Here is a 24,336-nt window from a genome sequence, read left to right on the forward strand (position 1 = left end):
CACGTCAACACCATTGGAGACCCTTTTTAATTCCGTCCGGCAAACCGCACCCGTTTTTTGTTTAGATTTTGCTATGTTCCCTGGTTCAATTTTTTTTAGTTGGTTTTAATTGTTTTGTGTATTATAGAAAAAAATTCCAGGGGTGTTCCGCCGGAGTATTATTGAAAAGCGTTCCAAATTTATTTTAGTGGGTGTTCCAGATTGTTACAGTGTTCCCGAAAAGACTACATTTCCATGCTCGACGTCGTTTACACCAGCACGGCTATGCTAATCCTTTGAAGCCATTTTTCACCACCTCGGAATTTTGTCTAGGATTTACAACAAGTAATAACTCACTGGGAAAGCAGTTACACGCTTCCACACCCGAAAACGATTAGCATTGAAAAATAAGGCGCCGCTCTGCATTAGTGTCAGTGTAATTCCTTGGGAAAGCTTACAAGTCTTTCTCCTTGAAACTTAAACTCAACAGCGCATAAACCGCAATAATAGTAACCTTTTTTATCACTTGGGGCTTTTCTTTGATTGTTAGACCCCCTGTGGTTGACAATTTACTCTCTGTGGCCCCTGCCCAAAGTGACTTTAGCACCTAACCGACAAGGAATATTGTTGATTTTTAGGTCTCCCTATCATGTGCTTCGGCTTCTGAAGCTATTCAAAAGGGATTTGTTAAGAGATGATCACACAAATTACCTAATTAAGTGAACTTTGGGACCTGAAAAGGTCCGAAATTTTTGAAAATGACGCCCTTAGGGCAAACCGACAAACAGTAACCGTTGTGATGTTGTTTGCAGCTTGCGTCGATGAAAATCGAAATGCGTTCGTTTCCATACGCAAAAACCCGAACAATGTCGACAAAATTTCCGTATGTGGCAATCCTTACGAATGATGACATCTCTAGAATTTTCGACACGTCGTATTCAAGTGGGCAGACATTGGCATTGACAAAGCCGTATTGTATTTCACCAATCACAAATGAGTGACAAAGTCGTGTTGTGTTGAGCCAATCGCCATTGTTCTATTATTAACTACGTAAACCCCTGTTATGTGATCAATCGTGCGTTTCAATGAAGCCTGCTTATTACAAAGAGCAGAGAAAGATTATGTCGAATATTTCAGGTAAGAATTGCTCTTGAGCTTTTGATCATTCAAGATGAGAAAACTTCGGGGCCTCGTACTCAGATTTTCTGCTCTTTTGTGACCTATTACAAGGTTAATAATTCGTGACACAGTAGCGGAATTGTTGTTCTAAATGCAACACCATACTTCGAGAATGAAGTGTTTTCGATCGTTCCTCGAGTTCATCTACAAGCTTTTCATACCTGCTTTAATCTTTTCTAAATGTACATTATCATCTGTCAACAATTCGAACACGCTAGAATCTTAATGTTCGTGAGCACATGTGGAAGTTTAATGTAGAACTCAGCGATATAGCTTGATCGATTTGCTATCTCCTGTGTGACTTATATGCATCAGAGGGTGATTGCCAATACTTGAAAAGCCTTGTTTTTCTGATGAAAAATTTGAATGTGCCAAATCTTGTATCAAATTAGAGAAGACATCTTCTTATTCACTGTTTCATTTACTTCTTCACTCCTCGTAGAAGACGCGGCTATGAGTACACAATCGTCTTTATTTCGTTTACTCTGCCGGTCGCTTGTGTACTTAGCTTCCATAGTCTTTGTTTAAATTGATTTCATTTCGTATTCTGTATGCGTTCATTGTGTTCGAGGTATCAACCAATGTACATAATTTAGTGGTTAAACAACTTATAATTGTATATCTGAAGAAATTTTAGAAACCTGATTTTGGCTTTATGACAGGAAAGCTAATGGTGCTAAGACAATTATGTGTAGGTTATAAATAATGTTGAATAGACGTTGGAGTACTTCATTAGCTGAATTTAGATGCAAATTGCGCACTGAACATCAATAATTGTCCCTCCTCCAGTCGAACTCTTTTATAAATAGCGCCGCAGATTCCGCTTGTGACACACCATTGAATAGGGGTTACCGAGTGTAAAAAAGAAACATTGCCCAGTAAACTGGCAACTTTTTTGCTGATGTCTGCGGCTTAGCACTCGATTCCAGCTGATTGACTGGCCTTGATGAGAGTAAAATTCTCCGCATGTTAAGAGCTAATGGCTGGTAATACGATCTAAGGGCAGGGCAAAATCTGTAGCTTTTTTCAATTGCAATCGTTTAGTTGAGAGATCTTAGACTCTCGGCTTTCTTGGAATACATTTCCAATAAACCATGTATTTTAACTCGAAAATCAACTCGAAAACGTCACTTCCGGTGGGATAAAGTGTATGATAAAAAATCGTGGCATTCATATTGATTTGCTTGTAGAGATTGTCTAGACGCAGATGTTTGTACACGTTTTCTGATTTATCCTCGGGGCAAGTTCTTCAAATTTCGGTGGATTTCGATACTTCCGAGTGGGAACCCTCATTGCTGACTCATTAACAAACTTGTGCGAGAACACTGGTAATTGAAGAGGAGATACCCAAATTATTAGAAAAACGTCAACATTTTTTTATCGTAAAATAATCTTACTTTGGTTGGTATTGGACTTCAGAAAATGTGAGTCGCTACTTTACCTGCTGAGAGTATAATGACCACTAAATCATTGTTAAGAAAAGAATAACTGTGTCACGTTCATTCCGTGTTGGATTAGCGATCCATGACTTTTGTAGATGATTCGGAAGGGTGTGAAATGCCCTTTATGTTCATACATTGCGAAGGTGATTAATTATTTTCTGGTCATCAGCTTCTTTAACACCATTTACATCGTTTTACTTCGCTCTCGGTTATGCCACTTTCCGCGAAAGCCATTGCAGTGTAAGTTAGTACGTCGAAGGTTTCACTTCTTGAGAAGGTTCCGACCAGCGCTTTTAAATTGTTTGTAAAACGGAAAACCAAAGGAATCAGCCAGAATATTTACCGCGAGTATCTACGTCAGGTAAGTAATTATCGGTCAACCGCGGACAAGTATTCGATATATTTTCTAGTATGATTCATGTTCTACTATATTCGCCTGGCACGTGCTAAGTGTTTCGTCCTTGTTGAAGGGACCGGCCTCAGCGAGTGCTGGCTGTACTGAGGTACGTAGCGTCGTCTTTGATCGTCTGCAGGCGGAGCTTTTCATAATTTAATATTCATGTATCAGTAAAATCGCCTTACTCACAGGGATTTTTCTTGTCTAGTTTGAATATCGATAACGTTAACTTAATTTTTTGAATAGGATGCTATTTTTTTTTCTTTTGCCAAAGAGCTACAAATGACAATGGCGAGGATTAGAAACTTCCGTTTAGAACAAAGCTGTCTCCTTAGGAGGGAAAAGAATTGGTAGCAGATATACAGAAGTTGAATTGCTTAAACTTTCACCTTTCAGATCCGATCTCGAAATGTTCTGACAGCAATTTGAAAACTAGTTTAATTGATAGAGGGGGAAAAGTGTGTGTGAAGTGAAGACAGAAGTAATCCTGCCAGAAGAGAAAGCAAAGAATTTAATACTCGTATGCCTTTTTTTTCCCGGCAATGTATTGATTACTCTATCGAGTCATTTGGTTATAAATTTTGAGTATAATTGGCTTAATAATCCTTTCTGATGCGAAGCAGAAGGTACTAGTGTTCTGTTCAATGTGCACACACGCGATGTTCAAGAGCTCCTCTAGTAACCATAGCAATTATCGATCACTTTAGGTCAGATTTAAAACAAATCAGGAGTAAAGACAAAGAGCAAATGGGAGAGTCGATGCCTGAGGAAGACGCTGTTGTTTGGTCTGTTTTGCGCCATATTTTACTGTTTCTTTGAAAGCGGCATCAATCGACCTCTTTCGACCGTATTATGGCAGCTAATCGGTACGATTACAATGGCGCCTGTTTAACTAACTTAGGCGCTCACAGCACGTATTTACAACAAAAATTATCTGTGAATGTTTAGTTAAATTTTTCCTCGCTTGAAATTTTCTCTCAGATTCCTGATCCTTGGTTAAGAATAGCGAAGGAAACCAAGAAGTTAGCTATGTCATCGTCGTCACAGACAGCCTTCCGAAGTCGGAGCAAGACTCTGCCAATGCCTTCCAGAGTTAAGATCGAGAAAAAGATTGTACAAGAGCCCAAAACAAGGTCGCCACTTCCCTTCAGAAGGTTAGTTAGGTTATCACTATTGTTGTTGTGTGATCTGTAAATACGTTCCATGTTGTCGTATCTCTTAAATTTGCGTGTTCTGCATCAATTTTTTTTTCTTTGTTTAATAAAGATGCACGCTGTTCAGTTGCATTGTTTTCTACTCATTTTACAGACACAACTGAAACACTAAGAGGTTTTGTGTATATTAGGTTAGCGGCAAATCAGTTACTGAATTTTGTAATGGATACTAAACAAACGGAGAAACAGGGTCTTAAAATAATTGAGAAGAATTTGCTACCTTTCTATAACATCAAGAAATGGTTCGATATTCTAGTCTTCTCGCATAGGGACGAATGAATGGAGGTCCCGTCTCCTGCAGGGTTGGGGTAGGAGGCGTTAATTTCCCACACACGAGATTACTGTGTGATGGATGTCCTCCTCTGGGGCGGGTTGGGTGAGTTTATTAGAGGGCCATGTGTTAGAAAACTCTTTACTGGGTTAGTCATCTTTCTACCCTCTCGAAATAAAGAACATTGTATTTTATTATATTGTATTGTACGATAGTTTGCAGATAAGCAGTGTGAGTTTGATAAACGTCTGGGTCTTATTTGAAAACAGCGTTTGGTTCGAAATATTTATTTTATTTCCTTTCTACAACGTTCCTCGTTCCTTCCTTCTAAAATAAACAGATTACCTTGAAAAAAATTTGTCGCCTACGTCTCTGAAGTTTTAAGGTAGAGGTCATAGCTTTTTAAATTTCCGTGACTTTTTAATCTCGTTTAACACAAATCTTATTTATTTTGGGGACTAAAAGCCACACCATCAATAATTTCTTGATATAAAGTTTGCTTTCATTTCTTCACTTGTCACGCCTTTGTCAGCCTTGCGTGACAATTTAACTGCACTGCACTTTTTCAACTCCGAGATGTATAGGAATGTAATGAGTTTGGTCTTTCGTTTTGCAGATTAGCAGACCTCTTGAAAAGGAAAAAAAAGCGAAGTAAAGGAACTTCTGATTCTTTCAATGTGCCCTTAGAAAGGCAAACCTGGTTTCATGGAAAGATCACAGCAGATTTTGCAGAGCGTTACTTACGGCGTGACGGAAACTTCTTGGTGCGCGAAGACCCAGCAAAACCGGGCAGCTGTTTTATCGTGGTGCGCCACAAACGGTCAGCGGTTCACATACCACTTGTGAAAGTAAACTCGTCTAAAGGAACAAGGATTAAGTATAGGACAGAAGAATCTGAGAGCAGTTTCGATTCCATATGCGAGTTAATCAACTATTATGTAACGGAAAAGAAACCGTTAACCCCGAACACTTCAGCAATAATCACGCATGCTGTCAGCCGCGATGCAACACTTTTGTCGTCGGACGATTTAAAAAGTTTTAACTCCAATCACCACAACAGGTATGTAACAAACACTGTTCCTGCTAATGCCTGTCCGCCTAACCCGCCTGGGACTGGTCCCTTGCGACAGAGACGAATCGAAAAACCAGCTCGCAAGAACAGTGATCCCGGATTACATCTTGAGGTTTATCAAAATGGCGACAAAATGCGACAGTTTACGATGGATTCTCGGGTGAAAAGAAATGTTCCTTCCTCCCCGGATAAATTATCATGGACAGTTCAGCCGAAACAACGGGAGAAAATTCCCGAGGCTTTCCTCGTTAAGGCCGAGAAAGAGGACGATTTTCCATTTTATGAGACACCGTCAGGAGAGAAGAAAGAAGATGATCCGAAGGAAACTTTACAAACGTCGGAACCATTTTATGAGGATCCAGATAAAAAGGAAAGTTTGGAAAATTACTATGATAAACCTGGGGAAAATGAAAAGTCATCAACGTCAGTTGATGCCTCGGGGAAAGCAGAACATTATGATGAAAAAAATGAGAAGGAAAAAGATGATGGCTACTACGACAAACCTGCCAATGGGAACGAAGACCAAGATTTTTATGATAAACCGTCCCCCATAGAAAGCGCCAAAGAATACTACGACAAACCACCCAAGCAATGCAGCCAAGCAAGCCTGCCGAACATTCCCAGAGAACAAAGTCAGGAAGATATTTATGATAAGCCACGACGTAGCATTGACTGCCTGTACGACACACCACGGGCCAGTCAGGATAACCTATACGACAAACCACCCCCCAAACCTAAAAGGACTGAGTCTTTCAGGAACTCAGATCCAACTGTTTCTTCGAAAATTCCTCCCAAACTCGTGTCAAGATGCAGTGCGCCAGCATTGCGGACCTATGATTCTGGCGCATCCGCCCCCAGGGGTCCTTCCTTTGAAACTCTTCCAGAGAAAAGGCATTCAGGGGCTGAGTTTTTCTTGAGGAAAGCCACATCGAAGAATTCATCTTCAGGTGGAGTTAACTTAGAGCCTAAATCCTACTACTCTACACCTCCATCAAGGCAAACAGAAAGTCCTATGTCATCAAAATCTGACCTGGGTTTGCCTGAAAATCTAGACATATATGACGTACCAACTGAATCTGGCGCTACAGAACAAGTACTGACACCTTCAAAGGCAACCGATTGCGAGAAAGAGAACCACACGAGTCCAAATGTTGAAGACAGCAGACCTAAGCGATCAGGTTCTGTGGACAAAAAGGGAATCTTTTTAAACGTGATGAAAAAGATTGGAGAGAACTTGCTTTCACCATTCCTAGAGATTGACTGCTTTGCCCTTGCAAGGCACATGACTCGTGTGGATCTGATACAACTATGGGGCGAGGAGCCGCAACGTCAGTCTTGGAGCATTGAGGATGGTACAGGAGGAGCGAAAGGTCTGGAGATTCTTACGCTTCCTCAAGGAAGAGACCAAAGGGCACAGTTACTTTCAAGGTTAGCATCTGTTAGATTAAAAAATCAGAATTTTTTAAATCAGTCTTGCTTAAGTTCTCCTAGTCTATCGAAAGAATGTCTTCCTCTCTGGGAACGGAAACGTGATGTGCATTGAGTAAGGGAAAGCCCTTGTCGCGAATTAACCAAGGGAACACCTTTGTCGCTGAACGGACACTCTCTGACTCTCACGTACCGTTGCTCATATCGTTATGTAGTCATCAAAACCACATCCCACAAGTCTACCAAGCTTGGATCTCTATCTTTTGCATCTCTATATATTTCTATGTCGCATTAGGAGCAACAACAGAAGGACCGAAACAGCTTTACTAGTTAACATGTCGACTTACTCTTCTCTTCTCGCCAATTTGTTTATCCTTCGTCTTTGCATGTTTTGAGCGATGTAACTCCATTTATCAAGAGGCATAAAATTAAACCTATTTGGCAAAAGAAAGAAACCCTCACCGCCTTGGTTGTCATATTTTCGTAACTTTTCAAGGAGGAAAGAACACTTAAGTCCGACGAAGTGTTTCCTTTTTAACCATAGACCATTGGTTAATCATCTCGCCTTTCCTGTTTCTTTTAGATTTTCTAATGTGAGACACTGGGTAGCGACATTGGTCGTGGCAGCGGGTGACCTGGGCACTAGAGGCAAAGTACTCAAAAAGCTGATTGAATTGGCTGATGTACTGAGCGATAAACTTGGTAATCTGGTGTCATTTATGGCTGTCATGGAAGGACTCTCTTTACCTCAGGTACTTTTTTGACCTGATTCACCTTTTTGTCTACAGATTGGAGCGTGAGCGACAGTAACAATACAGCAAAAGTCGACATTGGTTGGAAAAAATTCACAACAGCTTTCATCGCATTTAGTGTGTGTTCAAAGAGTGTTCAAACATAAGAAAAAAGCAGACTGAAAGAAAGGACCTTTGATTTTTTTTTTTTTTTTAAGATTCATTGTCGTCTTGTATTGCTACAGATTTTCGTTTCTTGCTAGATTCCTGTCGAATTACCTCAAATGAAAGAAAAAGTGGCTTAATTTACATCTTTGGTAAAAATTATTTGATTCGGCTTTCTCTCTTTCCCTTCTTGCATGCTTAAATGATAAAGTTGCATGGTCAGTTTGCCGCTGCGGTTTTGAGCACTTAAATTGATGGATGCGTGCGTAAGAGTGCTAATGCACCTGTGTGCTTTCTTGAATCTGTAAATCCCTTAATCGTGGTTTCTCTGTAGGTAACGCGACTTCACCACGCGTGGTCATGCCTCCATCACCAGTGCAGCTCAACTGCGATTCTCTACCATAGCACTCTCAAGCCATTGGCAGGGCTCTTGAGCTCGGGGGCTCCAAGCCCTTTTCCCGGAGTGAGCCTTCCTTATATCATACCCTTGGTCCGGTACCTGGAAATGACCCCGGAAGAAATTCTCAGTGACTGGGCACACGCTGAGGTAGACCTTGGGTTAGAGACAGTTTCGGCACATTTGGACTCTGGGCGCATTCTGACCCAACAGCTTGAGGAGTTCCGTGTAGAAGCAATTACTCACCTACGCAAAGATGACTTTCTGTTCGATCCTAAACTCATAAATTATTTCCAAGAGAAAGTCAACGTTGGAAATGTGTTAGGACTGGGTCCTGATCCCACTAATCGGACAAATAAATTAAGGACTTTGCTACAGTGGCTTTCGGAAAACGCGGAACATCCCACTAGTGCAGAGACCTCTGGGGTGTAGAGAAGGGAATTTTATACTCGTTCCGAAATCTGCTGATGATAGTTTATGGTTGATGGGATGCCATTTCATTTGTTTCTGTCAGGTCGCTATGAGATTATGGTGGTTGATCTTTCAATCAAACAGCCCTTCTACATTGTAATTTTGTATACTCTGGACTCTGTTTTGATTTTGTATTTCAAAACTTGGTGTTTAATCTTTTTATGGCCAATAAGGTGTTTTCGTTGACGTGGTAAAGTTTACATGAACAATCCTTTATCTTACACTTTTTTTTTTACTTAAAAAAAAATTGATAAGAAGATATGAAAGTGTCTTTTATATTGTAAATAATTCACCCGAATTGGACCTTGAACTGTGAGTTTTAATTTCTACAGTTCGAGAACGTTTCGATATATACATGACTAACGTAATTTTTTGGTTCAGTTAGGTGCCACACACTGCTGTTAATCCATATTTGCACAGTTATGCCGTAAAAGAATCACTGCTTATCGATCTTAGAAAATATTAAACTGAAGCCTAGAGTTGAACTCAGTGCAAATTTCCCAAACATGATAAAGGGTTCATTTCAAGTTTTTGTTTGAATTTTTTCCCTTTTAGATAAACGAATCTTAGTTCAATGCTAAAGTTTCAGCTTGTCTGGAACTCGACTTGGAAATGTAATGAAATCAGTTGATGCCGGGAACATAAAATGTTGTACACAATTTGTGTGAACCTACTTGTAAATATCAAAAGTTGTTGGAAAGAAGCAGAAAGTAAATCAAAGAGCATTGTTAGTGACTACTGGCTTTAGTTTGAATTGAAATGATGCATTATACAGCACTCCAGGTCTTTCAACTTTGCCCTTTCATTCCACTCTCCTATGAAAATTCAGCGCTATTTTAAGCCGGTAGTTGAAAACCCCACTGTGTGGTGACTGATAATCCACTAAAACCTATTGATTTGCTTCCCAATGTTGATTTGTTTGTTAAGCTGTTGCAACCGGTTCCGATTTGTACTTTTAATCGATATCGTAGTGCGTGACCTTTTATATCAAAACTATTGAGCTGTGCAGTTGCATATCATGCGGTGCCGTTTAATAGGCCCTTCATGACATGGATTAGGGTCCCCCGACACTGGACACAAACTTAGCGTGCGATCATTGATGTGACATTAAAACGTGATAGGAAACCATGGTCATGTAGAGCACTATTTGTTTTCTTGAACAAGCGGTGGCTCGAACTTTGAAGTTTTGTGCCAAAAAAAAAAACCAAGTGTTCGTTTGTGTGACCATTCAAATGAATGCTATTGAGTAAGTAGTGCCTTAGTAAGAATTCACCGCCCAGTTAAAAAGCTTTGTACTGTATGAAATCCCTTACCAAGGATCTCATTTGAAGATTAGATCTGTTCAGTAGTACTTTCCTCATTTACTTTGATCCTTTTAAATGAATTTTATCACCTTGGAATTAAAACATTCGGTGATTTTAGTATTTCGCCATGCAAGAGGATAATGGGAGAAATTTTTAATTTAGTTTTATTGAAATTGGTGTGTGAGGCTTTTCTTTAACAATTGCACCTGCTGAAAGTCTCAGCCAACCTTTGTTCTTTATACCTAAAGTACGTTTTAGGGTGATTAATTTCAGGAAAATGAAATTGTCTTGTATAGAGCAGGATTACTCGGTAGCTAAAGGTGAATTCCCCATTAAAAACATTAAATTATTTGCTGCAACATAGTCAAAATTCAGTTTGGGACAGTAGAGAGTTTATCACGTGAATTCAATTGTTTTTTCGTTTCTGCTTAGAATTTATAGTTAACCGCCCTTTGCGGTCCCGGTAGGTCAGAGAAAGGTTAGAAAAGAGAGATGTTTCATCCATCCAAATCGCCGAATATTGAGTAAAGGGAACCTCGGAAGTTATTTCTGACCGAAATGGTTGCCTCCCAGAGAGCCTTACACTTCTCTCCAGAATTCTTCTTTGGTAAACCAACGACCTCGCGCTCTTCAAGGTCTTTTATATCATTGTAGGCGGTATTGTCCCTGATTCGGCAAAATGGGCGGCAAGGAGAAAAAAGAACTTGTCTTATTCTTATTATAGATGAATAAATCACTGTTAATTATTTTCATTGGTTTTTTCCTGAGGAAACGGAGTTAAAAGTTCTCTTAGATGAAGGAAGTTTGCCGATCAAGATATGAAGCAATGCTTTTCTGCATCCCATTCGTTTTGAAAAATATCGGTTTTCAACAACTTCCCTACAAGTTTTGGTATATTCTTCGCTTGAGGAAAAATCATGCTCACGAATATAGGTCGTCTTTGTCTTTTTTTAATAAACAGATTACAAGAGTTAAAGGGCATTTTTGGTGACTCTTGTGAGATTTTTTTCTTTCTTCATTTGCTTTCGTGAACCGGGCTCGGTTAACAGTATATCTTCTAACAGTTGATGCAGCTTTCAGAGAATGGTGCAGACATTTTCTCATAAGACTTCGACCATAGCCTGTAAAATGCACTTTACGAACTTTATACACATGAGCTCGTATTGCTGGAAAATCACTGTCCTAGCTGGATGGGGTAAAATCATTTCAGTAATCATCGAGTTGAAGGATAAACTTTCCCTTGTTGTTTCAAAACCAGTTGTAACTTAAGCCGCATCAAATGATAGTACTTTTAATAGACTGTCGACACAGGTACATCTTATTAGTTTTGACAAGTCTTAGAGATCGATCTTTGGATGCAGGTTTGAAACTTCATACCCGCAATTAAGCTTGTCATTAGACACCGTATAGTTGAATTGTCACTCTATCTTTCAAAAGCAGAAGCCGTGGCACGTGCTTCATGGCCGCATCTTTTAAACTGGCCAACTCCATGGTTCAAGGTTACACTGAGTGCAGAAATCACCATGGGTCTCTTCACATTTAGCATTTGAACAGCTCTCAGTCTTTCAATGCTCTCGACATTTGTCATTTTACTTGATTTGATCCTCATAATCGATCCGGAACTGCCTAGAACTCGATTAACCTTCTTTTATTTCAAAGTTTCTCATCTTTTACACCTGTTGTTGTTGAGATCAGTACCGAGGAGTATCATGAAATCTTACCCACAATTCTATGGCAGAATACTCCGAAAAAAAAAATCAAACACAGGTCACCTTTTGGCATTTCGCACTCTTTATGCGAAACAACCATTAAAAAGTTCGCAGGGAAAAGGTCACGGTGCATGATATTAACAAATAGAGAAGCTGATGGGCAAGGTGCCTTACAAAATTTGCACACTTTCCCCCTACCAGTTGGCACACGCCAAAAGAGTGGCATTACTTTCAATCTAAATTAAGTTGTTTGACGTAATACTAAGCAAACTGCGCTCGGATAATTATCCCAAAAGGTCCATAAATATCGCCGTAAATATTTGAATATTTACACTCATTTGTGCGAAAATTAGACATGAAAACCGTTTCCCGTTTCAACTCAGGTGTTGAAAAGCAAATTGGAGAGTAAGTCGACATTTAAACAAAACCGCTCTATTTTGGTTACATTTAAAATTCGGCCAAATCCGTGTAACTATCCTGGGACACAGGTAAGCACACTCTACCTGCGGCAAGCTTCTTTTCTTTTTCTTCTGCAGTGCTTTGTTTTACATGTTAACTACTTAATAAACTACGACAGTGATGAATGGGGTTGGTAATTGAAAGAAAAGATGCGTGTTCACCTTACAACTGTATGTATTTTACGGCTCTTTGTTGACATTTATCGATAACCAGTTTTGTGTTTTCACGTGCGCGTTCTGAAGATGTTATCTAAAGCAATTAGTTAGTACGGGTTTGATGATCACGACAAAGTTAAGGAAGTAAATCTTTCATTCACCTTACAGTGTACGAACGCTGTATATTGTTAAAAGATAATAATAGAACTGTCTGGCAGTCCAACATGATTAACTCAGCCAAAGCGGTTTATCTGAATAGTTTTCAATAGGAATACTATAATCATATATAGTGTCCATTATTCATACTCCAATTAGCTGCATTTAGTGTTCATCGTTACAGAGATTTCCACAGAATTGTTTTTTCCCGCTTTTGAAGCCTCGTTCTCTTCGTTTGATTCCCGTAGACATAAACTCCGAAGGCGCGAAATATATCAGCCTCCACATGTCAAACTCTGGAAGATTATTTACCGAGTATTTTCCCTTTTAACGTAGAAAGTCATGAGGTAGTATTTAATTCAAAAGAGTTATAACGATTAAATTTCAATTTGTAAGAATTTCAAAGGATGAAAGCGTGGTAAAAAAAAGTTTTTACTTCAAATAGCGTTCAAATTGATTGGGTGTACCTTGCTTACTTGTAAGTTGCCCTTCTCTGTGAAGCAATCTACACGTCCAAAACGTAACATTATAACAAGACAAGTCAATTGTTGACAAAAGGTGGTGTCGTTTTATGAACAAATCGCTAATTTCGCAATCGCAGATCTTATCGTATAGTCATACTCGGCTAGGCACCTGAACTTTCCATTCGTACGCACGGGGGTGTTCTACAAGTTTGTGAAGTGCCTTAAAATAGCAAGTCGTAGCTTGAGGCGACGTGGCCATTCTTAACAAATCAATTTCGAGCTGATTACAAGTTATTATGCAATTTATAGTCACTTAAAATAGAAGGGAAAAAATCTTCCTGATCGGCACAGTAATTAAACAAAGGTTAGGCAGAAACAAGATAGCAATTCAGATGTCAGCATTTCACGGAGACATCCCACTTGGCAAGTTCCTCCCCAGGAACTAGTTCTAAGTTTTAACAAAATCTACTCTATCGCATTTCTGGCTAAAAGAATTCTGTTATATATTTACTCCTGCTGGATCCCCTGCCGAACAAAATAACAAAAGCTTTTGTGTAAGAGATCTTACAGTGACTTTAATAAAAATGCTGTGTTTATCGCGAACAAAAACCCAAAAACATAGAGCAAACAAAAGCTTAGATAATTAAGAAAACTCTGCGAAATCTGTGTTCGTAAAATCTCAAATACTCGTCAAGGTTTCTCCTATAATTAGGCAAAAAGTCAAATATTTTGCCGCTGTTTGCCAAATGATCACAGCTCCTTGACAAAAGCGATAAATTTTAGTTTTTCTTTTGTACCAGCATTTCATAATTTACCAAGAATCGAACACATTTATTTAGTAACGTAATGTAAATATTCGACTCAATTAAATCCCTTTGTTTCAAATAAAACCATGTAATTCCGCGACGAGCACTTTTTTCTTAAACACCGTTTAAAAAAAGAGTATTGAGGTGGTTAAAGAACAAGTGGCAAGGGTAGATATGAATTTAAACATATTAAAAGTCGATTTATTTTTTTTGCATAAACAATATCACGGTCGATGAATGTTTCAAAACTCACTTCCCGGCGTAAACAGTAACGCAATATAAATCGAAATTAGAAAAAACTCTTTGAAAAACACTTCTCGATACCAGGGAATGGAGCCTTAATCTTCAACATAAAACTTATAGTGAGCAAACTAGAACAGGATAAAATTAGTAATTGCGATCTTTGCTTTTATTGCGCGGTTGAAAAAAAAAACATACTGTTTCTTGAAATAGATTTTTAACATTAGGCCCCTAAAAAATCGGATTGTTTAGTTTAGTGGTGGAAGCGTACGAGTAGCAATAAATCAAACAATTTACGACTATTAATAAGCCTAAAATATCATGTCGAAAATGTATTATTGTGAACAAAAACATTCGAACCGAGATGGTTCAATTTTAACATCTTTGCACTCGCATGAAATAAACATCGTTAACAACTTTTACCAATCAAAGCGCAGGTTGTTAACCTACAAGAAACCCTAATGGTCTATTGGCCCGCTCAGCTTGAATACTCACTGTCATTAACAACAGAAGCTATTCGAACTTGTAAATTATTTATCAAAGTTTCCATTGATTGGCTTCCAATTGGTTTAGTATTGTCTCAGAATAATTCTTCGATGACCCGGCTTGCTTCAGCCGGGTGGTAATGAAGAAAGGAAGAGAAAGTTCCCTACGAATGATTATGCGCATCTGATTCAAACAAAATTACGCATAACCTGAAAAAACATATCTCCTTCCTAAAAATGTTAAAGGCCTTTTTAAAACTAAACACTCTCGATTCCCGTCTGGTGTGATTCTATTTAAGCTAAATATAAAAAAATGTCTTTACTAACAAATTGATATTTATGGGGGGGGGGGGGGGTAAACATTTTAATTTCCAACTTCTAAGGTTTAAACCGAGCTTAATCAATTTTTTATAGGACTAATGCTAATCCTTTATCATGTTAGATCAATTCCTTGCATGTGCAGAACTTGAGAGCAAACATATAGCGATCGAATAAAAGGTAACAGATATGAAAAAAATTCGCGAAAATCTACTCCGAAGCACTGCCTGAGGATTGAAAAAGAAAAACTACGCTCTGAAAGACGCACTGACTAAAATACCATCTGCTTATTATCGTTAACTGACTTTCTTCGCAGAAGAAAAAGTCTTTTAAACAGCGCTTGTTATCGAGTCACGTTTAGCTTTTCTCCTGATTGGCGGATCCGTTGAAGGAGGTTTTCCACAAGGACACCTGAGATGTTGTAAAATGCAATTCTACGTAAAATTTTTAATGCATCATTTTCATGTCTTATGCTGAAAATGGGTCGGTTTTTTCTTTACAATGATATTAGCAATTTTTAATGGCATTTTTACCTCAATGTTTTTATCTTTTAACAAACTTAAATTCTTTGGCGCCACAACATAAATATCTCTATTGACATCTTTATTTACATTTTAACATTATGACCAACGATATTTGAAAATGAACTGCCATGCAATTTCATTTTTCGCAGCTCACATCTATTAACGGTTTTAATGATCTCGAGGACAAAGTAAGACCATTAAATGAAATGATGCTCTTTTTAATTTTGCAAATTATTATGTCCATTAGCGGGAAGCTAAAATTGTTCTGAACCATGACAGTCCGTTTTTATTGATAATGTTTACCGAGCCATCCCAATTTAGCTGTGAGCCATAGCTAAGAATACCAAATCAAATTGGGCGCACGATTCCGAAAAACATTCATACTGATTAATTAAAAATGTGGAATCCTACTCGTTCGTTGAAGGAGACATCGAACCACATCCTCGCTTAGTATATTTCGCATTCCTTACAGCGTTGTCAGTTTCCGCGCTCGCTCGCAAAAATGTTACAAATGCCTGTTCAACGCCAAACGGCGGCCTGTTTTACAGGAAGTGCTCCAAACACTGTTAAGATATCTTATAACCGGTCGTTTTTTCATTACTAAAATTGTCTTATTATTCACAGAACATTAGTATTGATAGTGATGGCCTTTATGTTAGGCGTGTACAAATAAACCTCGAAGAGAATTTCTTAGACACGCGTATGGCAGGTGTCTAAAGGTCTAACTTTGGTATTAGTAATAAAATTTACCATTGTATGCATTCAAACAGGGCTTATATTAATTTTCAATTTTCTCCGCGAACGCTGTGGCTATGATGTTGAATTCATGCATCATTGCAGCTGCTCCACAGCTAAAAACAATTAGCGCCAAGGCCCTAATCAGCTCGTGTAGCTAATAAGTTTCAAAGAGAGTGAGTCGTAAGGATCAGAATTGCACGGACCTCAGTCTTCGCACACGTACCCCTAACTATAGCGGTCAGTCATTGAAGCCAAGCCATGGAGCAATCTCTCGGTCTGGGAAAACCCCATAGCCAGTATGTAGTCAGCGATGTTTTAGGAATCGAGAGCCTAGCAACTTCCTCCTCTAAGTGTAAGCACAGTTTATCTGTCTTTATTTTGAAAACAACATTAACTTTAGCAAAGGAACGTCCAAAACCTATAACCTAGGCCTGTCAAAAAAGACAGGGATGAATATGAGTTAACTATGTTCCAAACACTTCCCTCTCTAGTCCCCTCTTTGGTTTACAGAAGCTATCAGACTCAATCGGCAGATCTCCAAGCACCATCAGATCCTCAAGGACATGTTGATGGTGAAAGCTCTGCCACAGTAAGAAGAAAACAACGTAGAAATCGTACCACATTTACGAAACAACAGTTACAAGAGCTGGAAAAAGTTTTCGAGAAAAAGCATTACCCAGATATCGCCCTCCGAGAAGAGCTTGCTGCCAAGATTAACATCAGCGAGGCGCGAATTCAGGTGAACCGTTTTAACAATTATTACAAACACCCATCTCTATGCTTGTGCCTCCTCTTTGAATACACAGAGCTCGTCGATAGCGATTTCAAGTTGCGTGTGAGGAAAGTACTCTGAAAAAAAATCTTAATTTTGCCAAAAGAAAAATTAATGTATGAGATAAAAACGTAAACGGGTGTGGTCGTTAACGATAGCCTTGTGTAATAGTGTGCCCATAATTGTATTAGGACGCCAGGCAAGATTATATTACTAGCGAAAATTGTGTGATCGACGATATAGCTTCAAGCTTAGTGAATTTGTGCATAATTGAATTTCTTTTTTCCACCTTTAAAGTATGAAGATATTGCCAATAAGACATCACCAAGAATAAAGGCTTCGCATGTTGTTTCACCACTGTTTTTGGAACACCACTGCAAAATACCCTGCCACGCTTGCAATCCTCGATGTTTTGAGTTGCGTGGAAATTCGAGTCTTCCCTCTCTCGAGTCTTGAAAAGCTGTTTTCCTTTGGAAAAGATTTTCTGATAAATAGCACACTAAAACGGGTGAAAACTTAGTTACCATCGATTGTCCAATGCTAGGTAAAATTTATGTTCGTGTATTTTTGATCAAGGTCAGATCCCTCATGGGTATTTTGCCTTTTAACAGTCAGCATTTGATTTGGGCCGTTATGTTTGAAAAATTTTCGCCGAAAAATAAATGAATCGATCGATGTGCTGTTTAATCTTCTATAAATCCTTCTATAAAAAAATTAAACAAATTTCCTGACACACACGAAAAAAAACACTGAGTGGTGAATTAGTGGTAACCAAAAACATTAATTCTTTTACAATATCTCAATTTGAACCGTCTTTTCATGCTGTTGTCGAGACTTCCTGTTGCCGTTATTTTGCAACTTTTCCACTATTATTATATACGCACAGCTCTTCCGATATTGAGATACACAATTAAATAGCGACTTCGATCGGTCTGATCGAGAATGTTTGTCTTCAACCCTGTATAAACCTGTTCACTCACGCGGGCACTTCTCAGACTAAGTTTTCAAAACTCCATTTCTATCCTTTAACTGACTGTATGACAGTTCTTCTGCCTTTTCATTTGGAGATAAAAGAGACGAGTCTTGTCGCTCGAACATATTTTAAATGCTTCTTTGTGGAAACCATTTAAGCGTTTGTCTTTTGTTGCCTAACATCAAATAAATTGGAGTTCCCTCTTATTTAAAGGAACACCGAGAAAATTTCGTTAAGATGCAGTTTGTTTTTTCTCACTTTTTAGGTTTGGTTCCAAAATAGAAGAGCTAAATGGCGAAAGAGACAAAATCCGTCACAGGGTTTTACGAAAAAAGTTCGCTATCAAAGCGAAAAACTTGGACCGCACCTGCCCATAGCTCCCCGACCAAGTATTCCCTGTGGACCACCTAACTACTTTCTTGGTTTACCGGGCGCAGTTCCTGTGAGCGCCCATCACCACACATATCCAGGCATTTTGACTTCTCTTAACGCTACAAATTCCAATTACATGTCTTCATCGCAGCTACCGATGCACAACGGTACGCTATGGCCTTGTCAAGGCGCTGCTTTCTCAAGCCATGCCGAACAACCTAAGATGGCGCTCGAAGCGTTGAGAATGAAAGCGAAGTCACATGCCTCTTCAATGTCTGCGTTTGAATTCGTACCTTCGTACCATTAGTTCACGACATAAGGTAACTCGCTGAGCGAGACAAAAAAAAAAAAAAACAAGTGAGCGAGGTCGGTCCACTGATGTAAAGTCAAGCGAGATTGTTGTTTTTGACAAACATTTGAAATAGCCAAAGATTAACTTGAAATGTCAAGATGAAGAAAAGTAGAAAAGTTCGAGAACTTTAGTGCAAATAGTAGGATTTTGATGCGAGTATTTCCTTTTAGCTAAGTCAGTGGAAATACGAACTCTTTCGGTTGAAAAGAGAATTGCAAAATTACCGAAAAACAATCAAGGAATACTAGATGAATTTACGATCATTTGTGGTATATTAGATTTTTATATTATCAAAAAATTACGAGACATTTTATCACGAAAGTTTGCACCTTGGTAGGGTATTAAGCTTTATCCAGTATAAAATAAGAACGTACTTTATTTAGATGTACTTTATGTCTATTTGCGCTATTAGTAAATTTTCTTTTGAAAGACTGTCAGTGGAACCTCATTAATGAAGCTGTGAATACTTCCAAGGCTTTTGCGCTTCGCCCCGCCTGAAACACACAAGCCCTGAGGTGCTAACACACCTAAAGCAAGTACATTTCCACTAGTGATTTCAATAACTGTATTATCCAGAAACTAAAACAACATTAACGCCCTCGTGCCACACATAAGAAGAAAAGATGAGTGTTATTCTATGAGAAAAGATTTACTTTGACTTCATGAACAGAAGAGGAACATTAAAACTTCTACAGGGACGAAACTCAGTCAATGACTTTTAGTTCCTATGTATTTTCGGTGTCATAGTAGTGAACTAAATTCATGACTCTTATCAATGTATAGTTTGCTTTTGCGCTGAATCAATAATTTATCAATGCTAAATTTATGCTATGGACATAAAGAGAATGCTCAGAAATACGTCAGTAACAAATAGCGTGCATTGTTAATAGAAATGGGAGAACGGACAAGTTTTCTGACATCTCAGACTTAAACGAAGTTTATCTGTTGTCTCATAAAACAACAAACCGACACTATTCATATTACTTTGAAATAGAATAACCACGTAACTTTTCATACTTCACCGAAATAATCCATTAGATCAAATTTTCACAATAAAGGAAATTAAACACTTTATAGTGATGCGACCGTGTTCCCCTTAAAAAGACAATAATTACAACAACGTTTACTTAACGGAGGCGCAGTGTTAGGTTCGTTCGGAAGTCCTCTCGGATATGTGCAAACTTACACAAATGTTTGATAAGTTACATAGTTATAGACAATCTCGCAACCAAGACTGAAATGATGTAAAAAGCAGGAAAAATTCAAATAAAAGCACTTACAAAAACGTTATTTATTTGTAATTTCAGCTGTAGCATAACAAGTATTTCCTTTCGCTAAATAAATACGCCGCTTTTGGCATCAATCTTTTGTGGTCCCCTTGCCCACCAGCCGATTTTCACCGCTGCAGTTCGCCGTTTTTGTTTCAAACGGAATTCTATTTTGAGAAACACATTTTCCCTTTCGACAAATACCCCATCTCAGTCTGTTCAAAATGTGACTAAGGCAGAATGCTTTAAAATGGCAACACTTCTCGAATAGTCTATTCTAATTATCCCCTTTTGTTTTTAGTTAAGTTTTGTTGATGGAGCTCTTTAAGCTAAATAGACTGAGGATTTTTTTAATTCTAAGTTCAAGAAAATCAAGATCATCTGGCCCTCCCTATCAATTCTATATGCTCTTTCAAGATATTTCTTGAAAGATTTAGTCCTCGAAGAACCGGTTAAACACCAATGCGGACCAATACATTGAAGACGAAAGAAATGTCATAAACTGGAGATAAAAAAAGTTATTCAGTCTAAACTGACACATTATTTCTTTCTATATAAATTCAGATTAGATTCAGCGAGATTTTGCAGTGCGATAATTTACTTTTCATTCTTATCAAAGGTCTTTTATTTCTAATGAAGTTCAGTGTGTGAACTATGCGAATGATTTCGTTTGGGTAAATTCGAGGATAAATTTACAAATTTGCGTTTTATCACACTGACAAGTATCTTAAACGTACTTTCTAAAGTGAGTTTTAATAGCTTGAACAGACTTTGTTTAAAAACCTTAATGACGGGACTTTTCAATGAGCTTTCTCATCATTTCAAAAGCTTTCCTAAGCTGCGTTGTTTTCTAAACAAAGTTTTGTGATAAAAATGAATGACAAATTACGCGAACGGGATAAGTTATTTACTATTGTGTTCGCGCTCATCAGTAACATGTATTTGCATAATTGCTCGACTCACCTCTGGTTGATTATGAAGACAAAATATACTACCTCATTATCTAGGCGGCCTGTGTTTGGCGAGAAAAACTACGAACAGCGCTTGTGAAGGAAAATACAGGCCCAGGTTAATTAAACAACAACTTTCAAAAATGAGTTGGAAAGCTTCTGGAGTGTTTGTGTAGCGCGAACGCAATGCAGGTGTCGCGGTCGATGAATATATAAAAGAACATGTTTACTAACGGCTTCAGTTGATCAAAATTATATTCATCTATCGTGTGAGCTCGCTTTCTGGGTTAGTTATGCATTCTCCACTGAAATACGTTATAACATAAGCATTAATAGGATATTGTTTCGGTGAGGTTTGGTATTTTTAACGCCCTTTTATGCACAATTCTACTTGGAGAGTTCCCAGCGATATACTTTGACAAATCAAGTCGTTAGAACATACGTCAAACGCTAACTTTCACCAAAACAGTCAGACACAACGTATGCTTGCCTTGATTAAACACAGCGGAAAAAAAGAAAACCTCCATTGTTTGTTGAAGTAATGGAGGAAAAAAACAAGTAGAGAGAAAAAAAAGCGTTTGCGCTCACGATAATTTGCAATTTACTCCAAGTCTAATATCATCGGATTCTAACAAAGTATATCCTAGGTAACATTAATTAAAACCTGGAATATGAAAAGGAAAGGATAGAACTACCCGTTCAGGACATTAAACAAAATTTTCATTTCTGGTGTAAGAATTTAATCTTTACAGGTACTAATGAAAGAATTCTTGCACTTTGATTCAGTTTGATCTTAGCGCACGAAATGGCTAACGCGACCGTCCTTTCAAACCCCCCGTGTCGCTTTCTTTAAGACTAATTTATTTTTAATTAGAACGGCAACGTGTAGTTTTTTTAAAACTCTAATTATGGCAAATAAGACAAGCGTCTCGCTGGCGACGTGATGGGTGTAAAATAGAAAATAAATTTTTTTTGTAGATATCTAATTGCTTTTTGTTCTTCTACGGATTTAGTTTAGAAAACTGTTTTCGTTTTCTTGTGTTTGGGTTTCCAGTCATGGTTCATTACTCTTGGATCACCTTGAACGTATTTAGCGACTACACATTTGAACAAAATTTTCTCGTGACCCTCTCAAAGTACAATTTTTCCTTTCTCCAGTTTATTTATTAAGCAGCGTAGCACGAAGTCTCTCGCTAACCTAGTTTTTTCGGTAATAGTATAAATCCGTTGCTAATGACACTGGAATGAAGTCTGACTTGGAAAGACTTGAAGACTAAATAAATAATGAAAAAAGTTGCAAAAACCCATCTCCTAACCGTGCCATGAAAATATTTTTCTCGACCCCGATACAGGTGTTTCGTTTACAGTGAGAAATGCAATTTTCAAGTGGTTTGATTATCCGGTGAATTATCACACGAGATGCTCTGCCCGCAGCCGATTCAAAAGTTATGAAAAGAGAAAACCGCGTCAATTAAATTCTAAAACACCTTCAGTTATTCATATTAGAAGAGAGTTGAGTTTAGCTGATTTTGGATTGATTTATACCTGAACAATTGTCTAGCTCGGTAGAGAGTTATAAACAACAGGGAGAACATTCAGAATTTTTTTAATGGACTAAGCGAAAAAATAATAATAATAAAAAATAAAACAACTTGTCAAAGGCATTTTTTCCTTTTCAGAGAGAGGGTTCCATTTCATAAAGTAAATTAAAAAAATGTTCTGAGCTTGACTTTGACCTTGGCTCATATTGCGGTGCTTCTTTGTTGAATAATGTCATTTTTAACAAAGTGTTTGCGGTACTTGTCTCCGTAAGTCCAAACATTAAATGTTGTTTATAGTTGATATATAACTACCGATTCGCTTGAGCACCGCGACTAGAGCAATTGGACGGGACACATCGCAGCCTTTAGCAGAATAAAACAGAGACTGAAAAATGTGGCAATATTTAGCAAAACCCTTTTTTTGTATGTCCAACCTAACTCCAAATATTAAATTGTCGGCCATTTTATCTGGATTTAACGTTTTTTTTTTTACCACTGTGGTTCTACGAAGAATTCCCAACATTTTGACAGCATTACATCGCTTTGATTGATGACTACTCGCCGACACTATTGCAGTCCTATACAGGTCTCCCTGATCGTAACCAGTACAGTGTCGCTTGAGATCTAGATTTTCGACAATTTCGTCGCTCATTTTAAGAAGGAAGCTGAAATTTTTTTTCGCAGAAATATTGATTTAGCCACAATATCGTGGTGTATACGCGTGTCAGTTATTACCACCTGGGTTTAGAAGACTCAGTTTCGCTCAGCCACTGCGAATAGTTTATGTTAAAAATTCTGGCGCTATTTGTTTAATTAAACGCTGACAAAATTTACTCCAGTTTCTTCGATTCATCACGATTCATTCAGCGTGTTTAAGGCCGTGATACATGCTAACAAAATTTTTCTAAATTCTTTTATCCAATTCCAGTGCTTATTCTAAGTTGGCGTGAAAACACGAACTTAAAAACTGGATCCTAATCTTAGATACAAACAGATTTCCAGTCATCGTCATCATCAAACGTCTCTGAAAACTAATTTCATATAAGAAACGAAATTTTTCGATCTAGTTAGAATACGAATGCGTCAACCTTTTTATGTCTTGCGCCCTGAAACAATAGCTTAAATATTGATTGCGAAAGATCTTGCCTTATTAATCATAAGTGATATAGATAATTTACATATCATATTAAAAATCTCACGTTTAGGCTCCGTCCCCTCTATCAGGTTATTAGTTTGATAAATACCGCTGTATTTTCAATGAAGTATTTCATTACCTGACAGCCATCAATAGAACCCATCAAGCTTTTCGTCATCCGTTATAGAGAAACAATATCAGAGGCGGAGTGTGGTCGTTTGGAGTTATTCAAAGACTTGTTTAATTTTAGTTTCTTTGTTGTTAAGTGATGCCTGATCTTAGGAAAGAGGATCAGGTGTCTAGAAATAGCATTTTAATCGCAGGGAGTGGACAAAGTAGTTTAAATGTTTCCCTCTTTTCCTAGACTGTATTCCTAAGCTCAGATTATGATAACAGACAAAATAAATTCTAGACGGGCCTAAATATGCCTTTCATATACCGCAAAATGCCTCGAGCGAATAAACCATAAATGAGTGATGCACTGAATAACCTTTCTGACGTGTTTTTTTTTTTTTTTTTAACAAAACTACACATGATTAAACACCGACGCGATAAAACCGATAAAGAAAAAGAAAACAAAATAGGCAATGTTTTTTCCTCTTCAACTTCCCTTAGAATGAATTCCGTGACTCTTAGAGCCAGGATAGCAACGTCTCGTAGCGGTGGCGCTGGCGCCGGTAAAAAATTCCACCTGATCCGGGCTGCTTTAACATTCAGTTTGTTTTCAATGTTATCTATGTGGCAGACACTCTCCTGTGTGGCGACAAGGTAGCCACTGTTTGGTACACAGGCTGCGCTCGAGCGGTCTGAGTTTAAGTCTGGGTACGAAACTCTAGTGGTGTCAAAGGACAAAGGAAAACTTGCGCGGG

General features: G+C 38.1%; 2 protein-coding genes across 7 annotated transcripts; both read left to right on the forward strand.

Annotated features, from left to right (window-relative positions):
• Positions 1-977: 977 nt before the first annotated feature.
• On the forward strand, positions 978-9,482 carry LOC111321560 (uncharacterized). Of its 6 annotated transcripts, none has more exons than XM_022924479.2 (5): positions 978-1,116; positions 3,979-4,151; positions 5,099-6,982; positions 7,566-7,734; positions 8,213-9,482. In XM_022924479.2, the coding sequence occupies exons 2-5, from the start codon at positions 4,027-4,029 to the stop codon at positions 8,705-8,707; spliced, it is 2,673 nt and encodes an 890-aa protein (XP_022780214.2). In that variant the 5' UTR covers positions 978-1,116; positions 3,979-4,026; the 3' UTR covers positions 8,708-9,482. The 6 variants fall into 6 exon arrangements, with proteins under 6 accessions (XP_022780214.2, XP_088615231.1, XP_088615229.1 ...); XM_088759105.1 differs by lacking the exon at positions 978-1,116 and adding an exon at positions 2,349-2,582; XM_088759103.1 differs by lacking the exon at positions 978-1,116 and adding an exon at positions 2,616-2,961.
• Positions 9,483-16,264: 6,782 nt separating this feature from the next.
• On the forward strand, positions 16,265-19,863 carry LOC111322179 (retinal homeobox protein Rx2). Its single transcript, XM_022925247.2, has 3 exons — positions 16,265-16,456; positions 16,596-16,843; positions 18,115-19,863. Exons 1-3 carry the CDS (start codon positions 16,363-16,365, stop codon positions 18,526-18,528), a joined length of 756 nt encoding a protein of 251 aa, XP_022780982.1. The 5' UTR covers positions 16,265-16,362; the 3' UTR covers positions 18,529-19,863.
• Positions 19,864-24,336: the final 4,473 nt, after the last annotated feature.

Source organism: Stylophora pistillata, chromosome 4 (genome assembly GCF_964205215.1).
Source record: "Stylophora pistillata chromosome 4, jaStyPist1.2, whole genome shotgun sequence".
NCBI classification, from domain to species: domain Eukaryota; kingdom Metazoa; phylum Cnidaria; class Anthozoa; order Scleractinia; family Pocilloporidae; genus Stylophora; species Stylophora pistillata.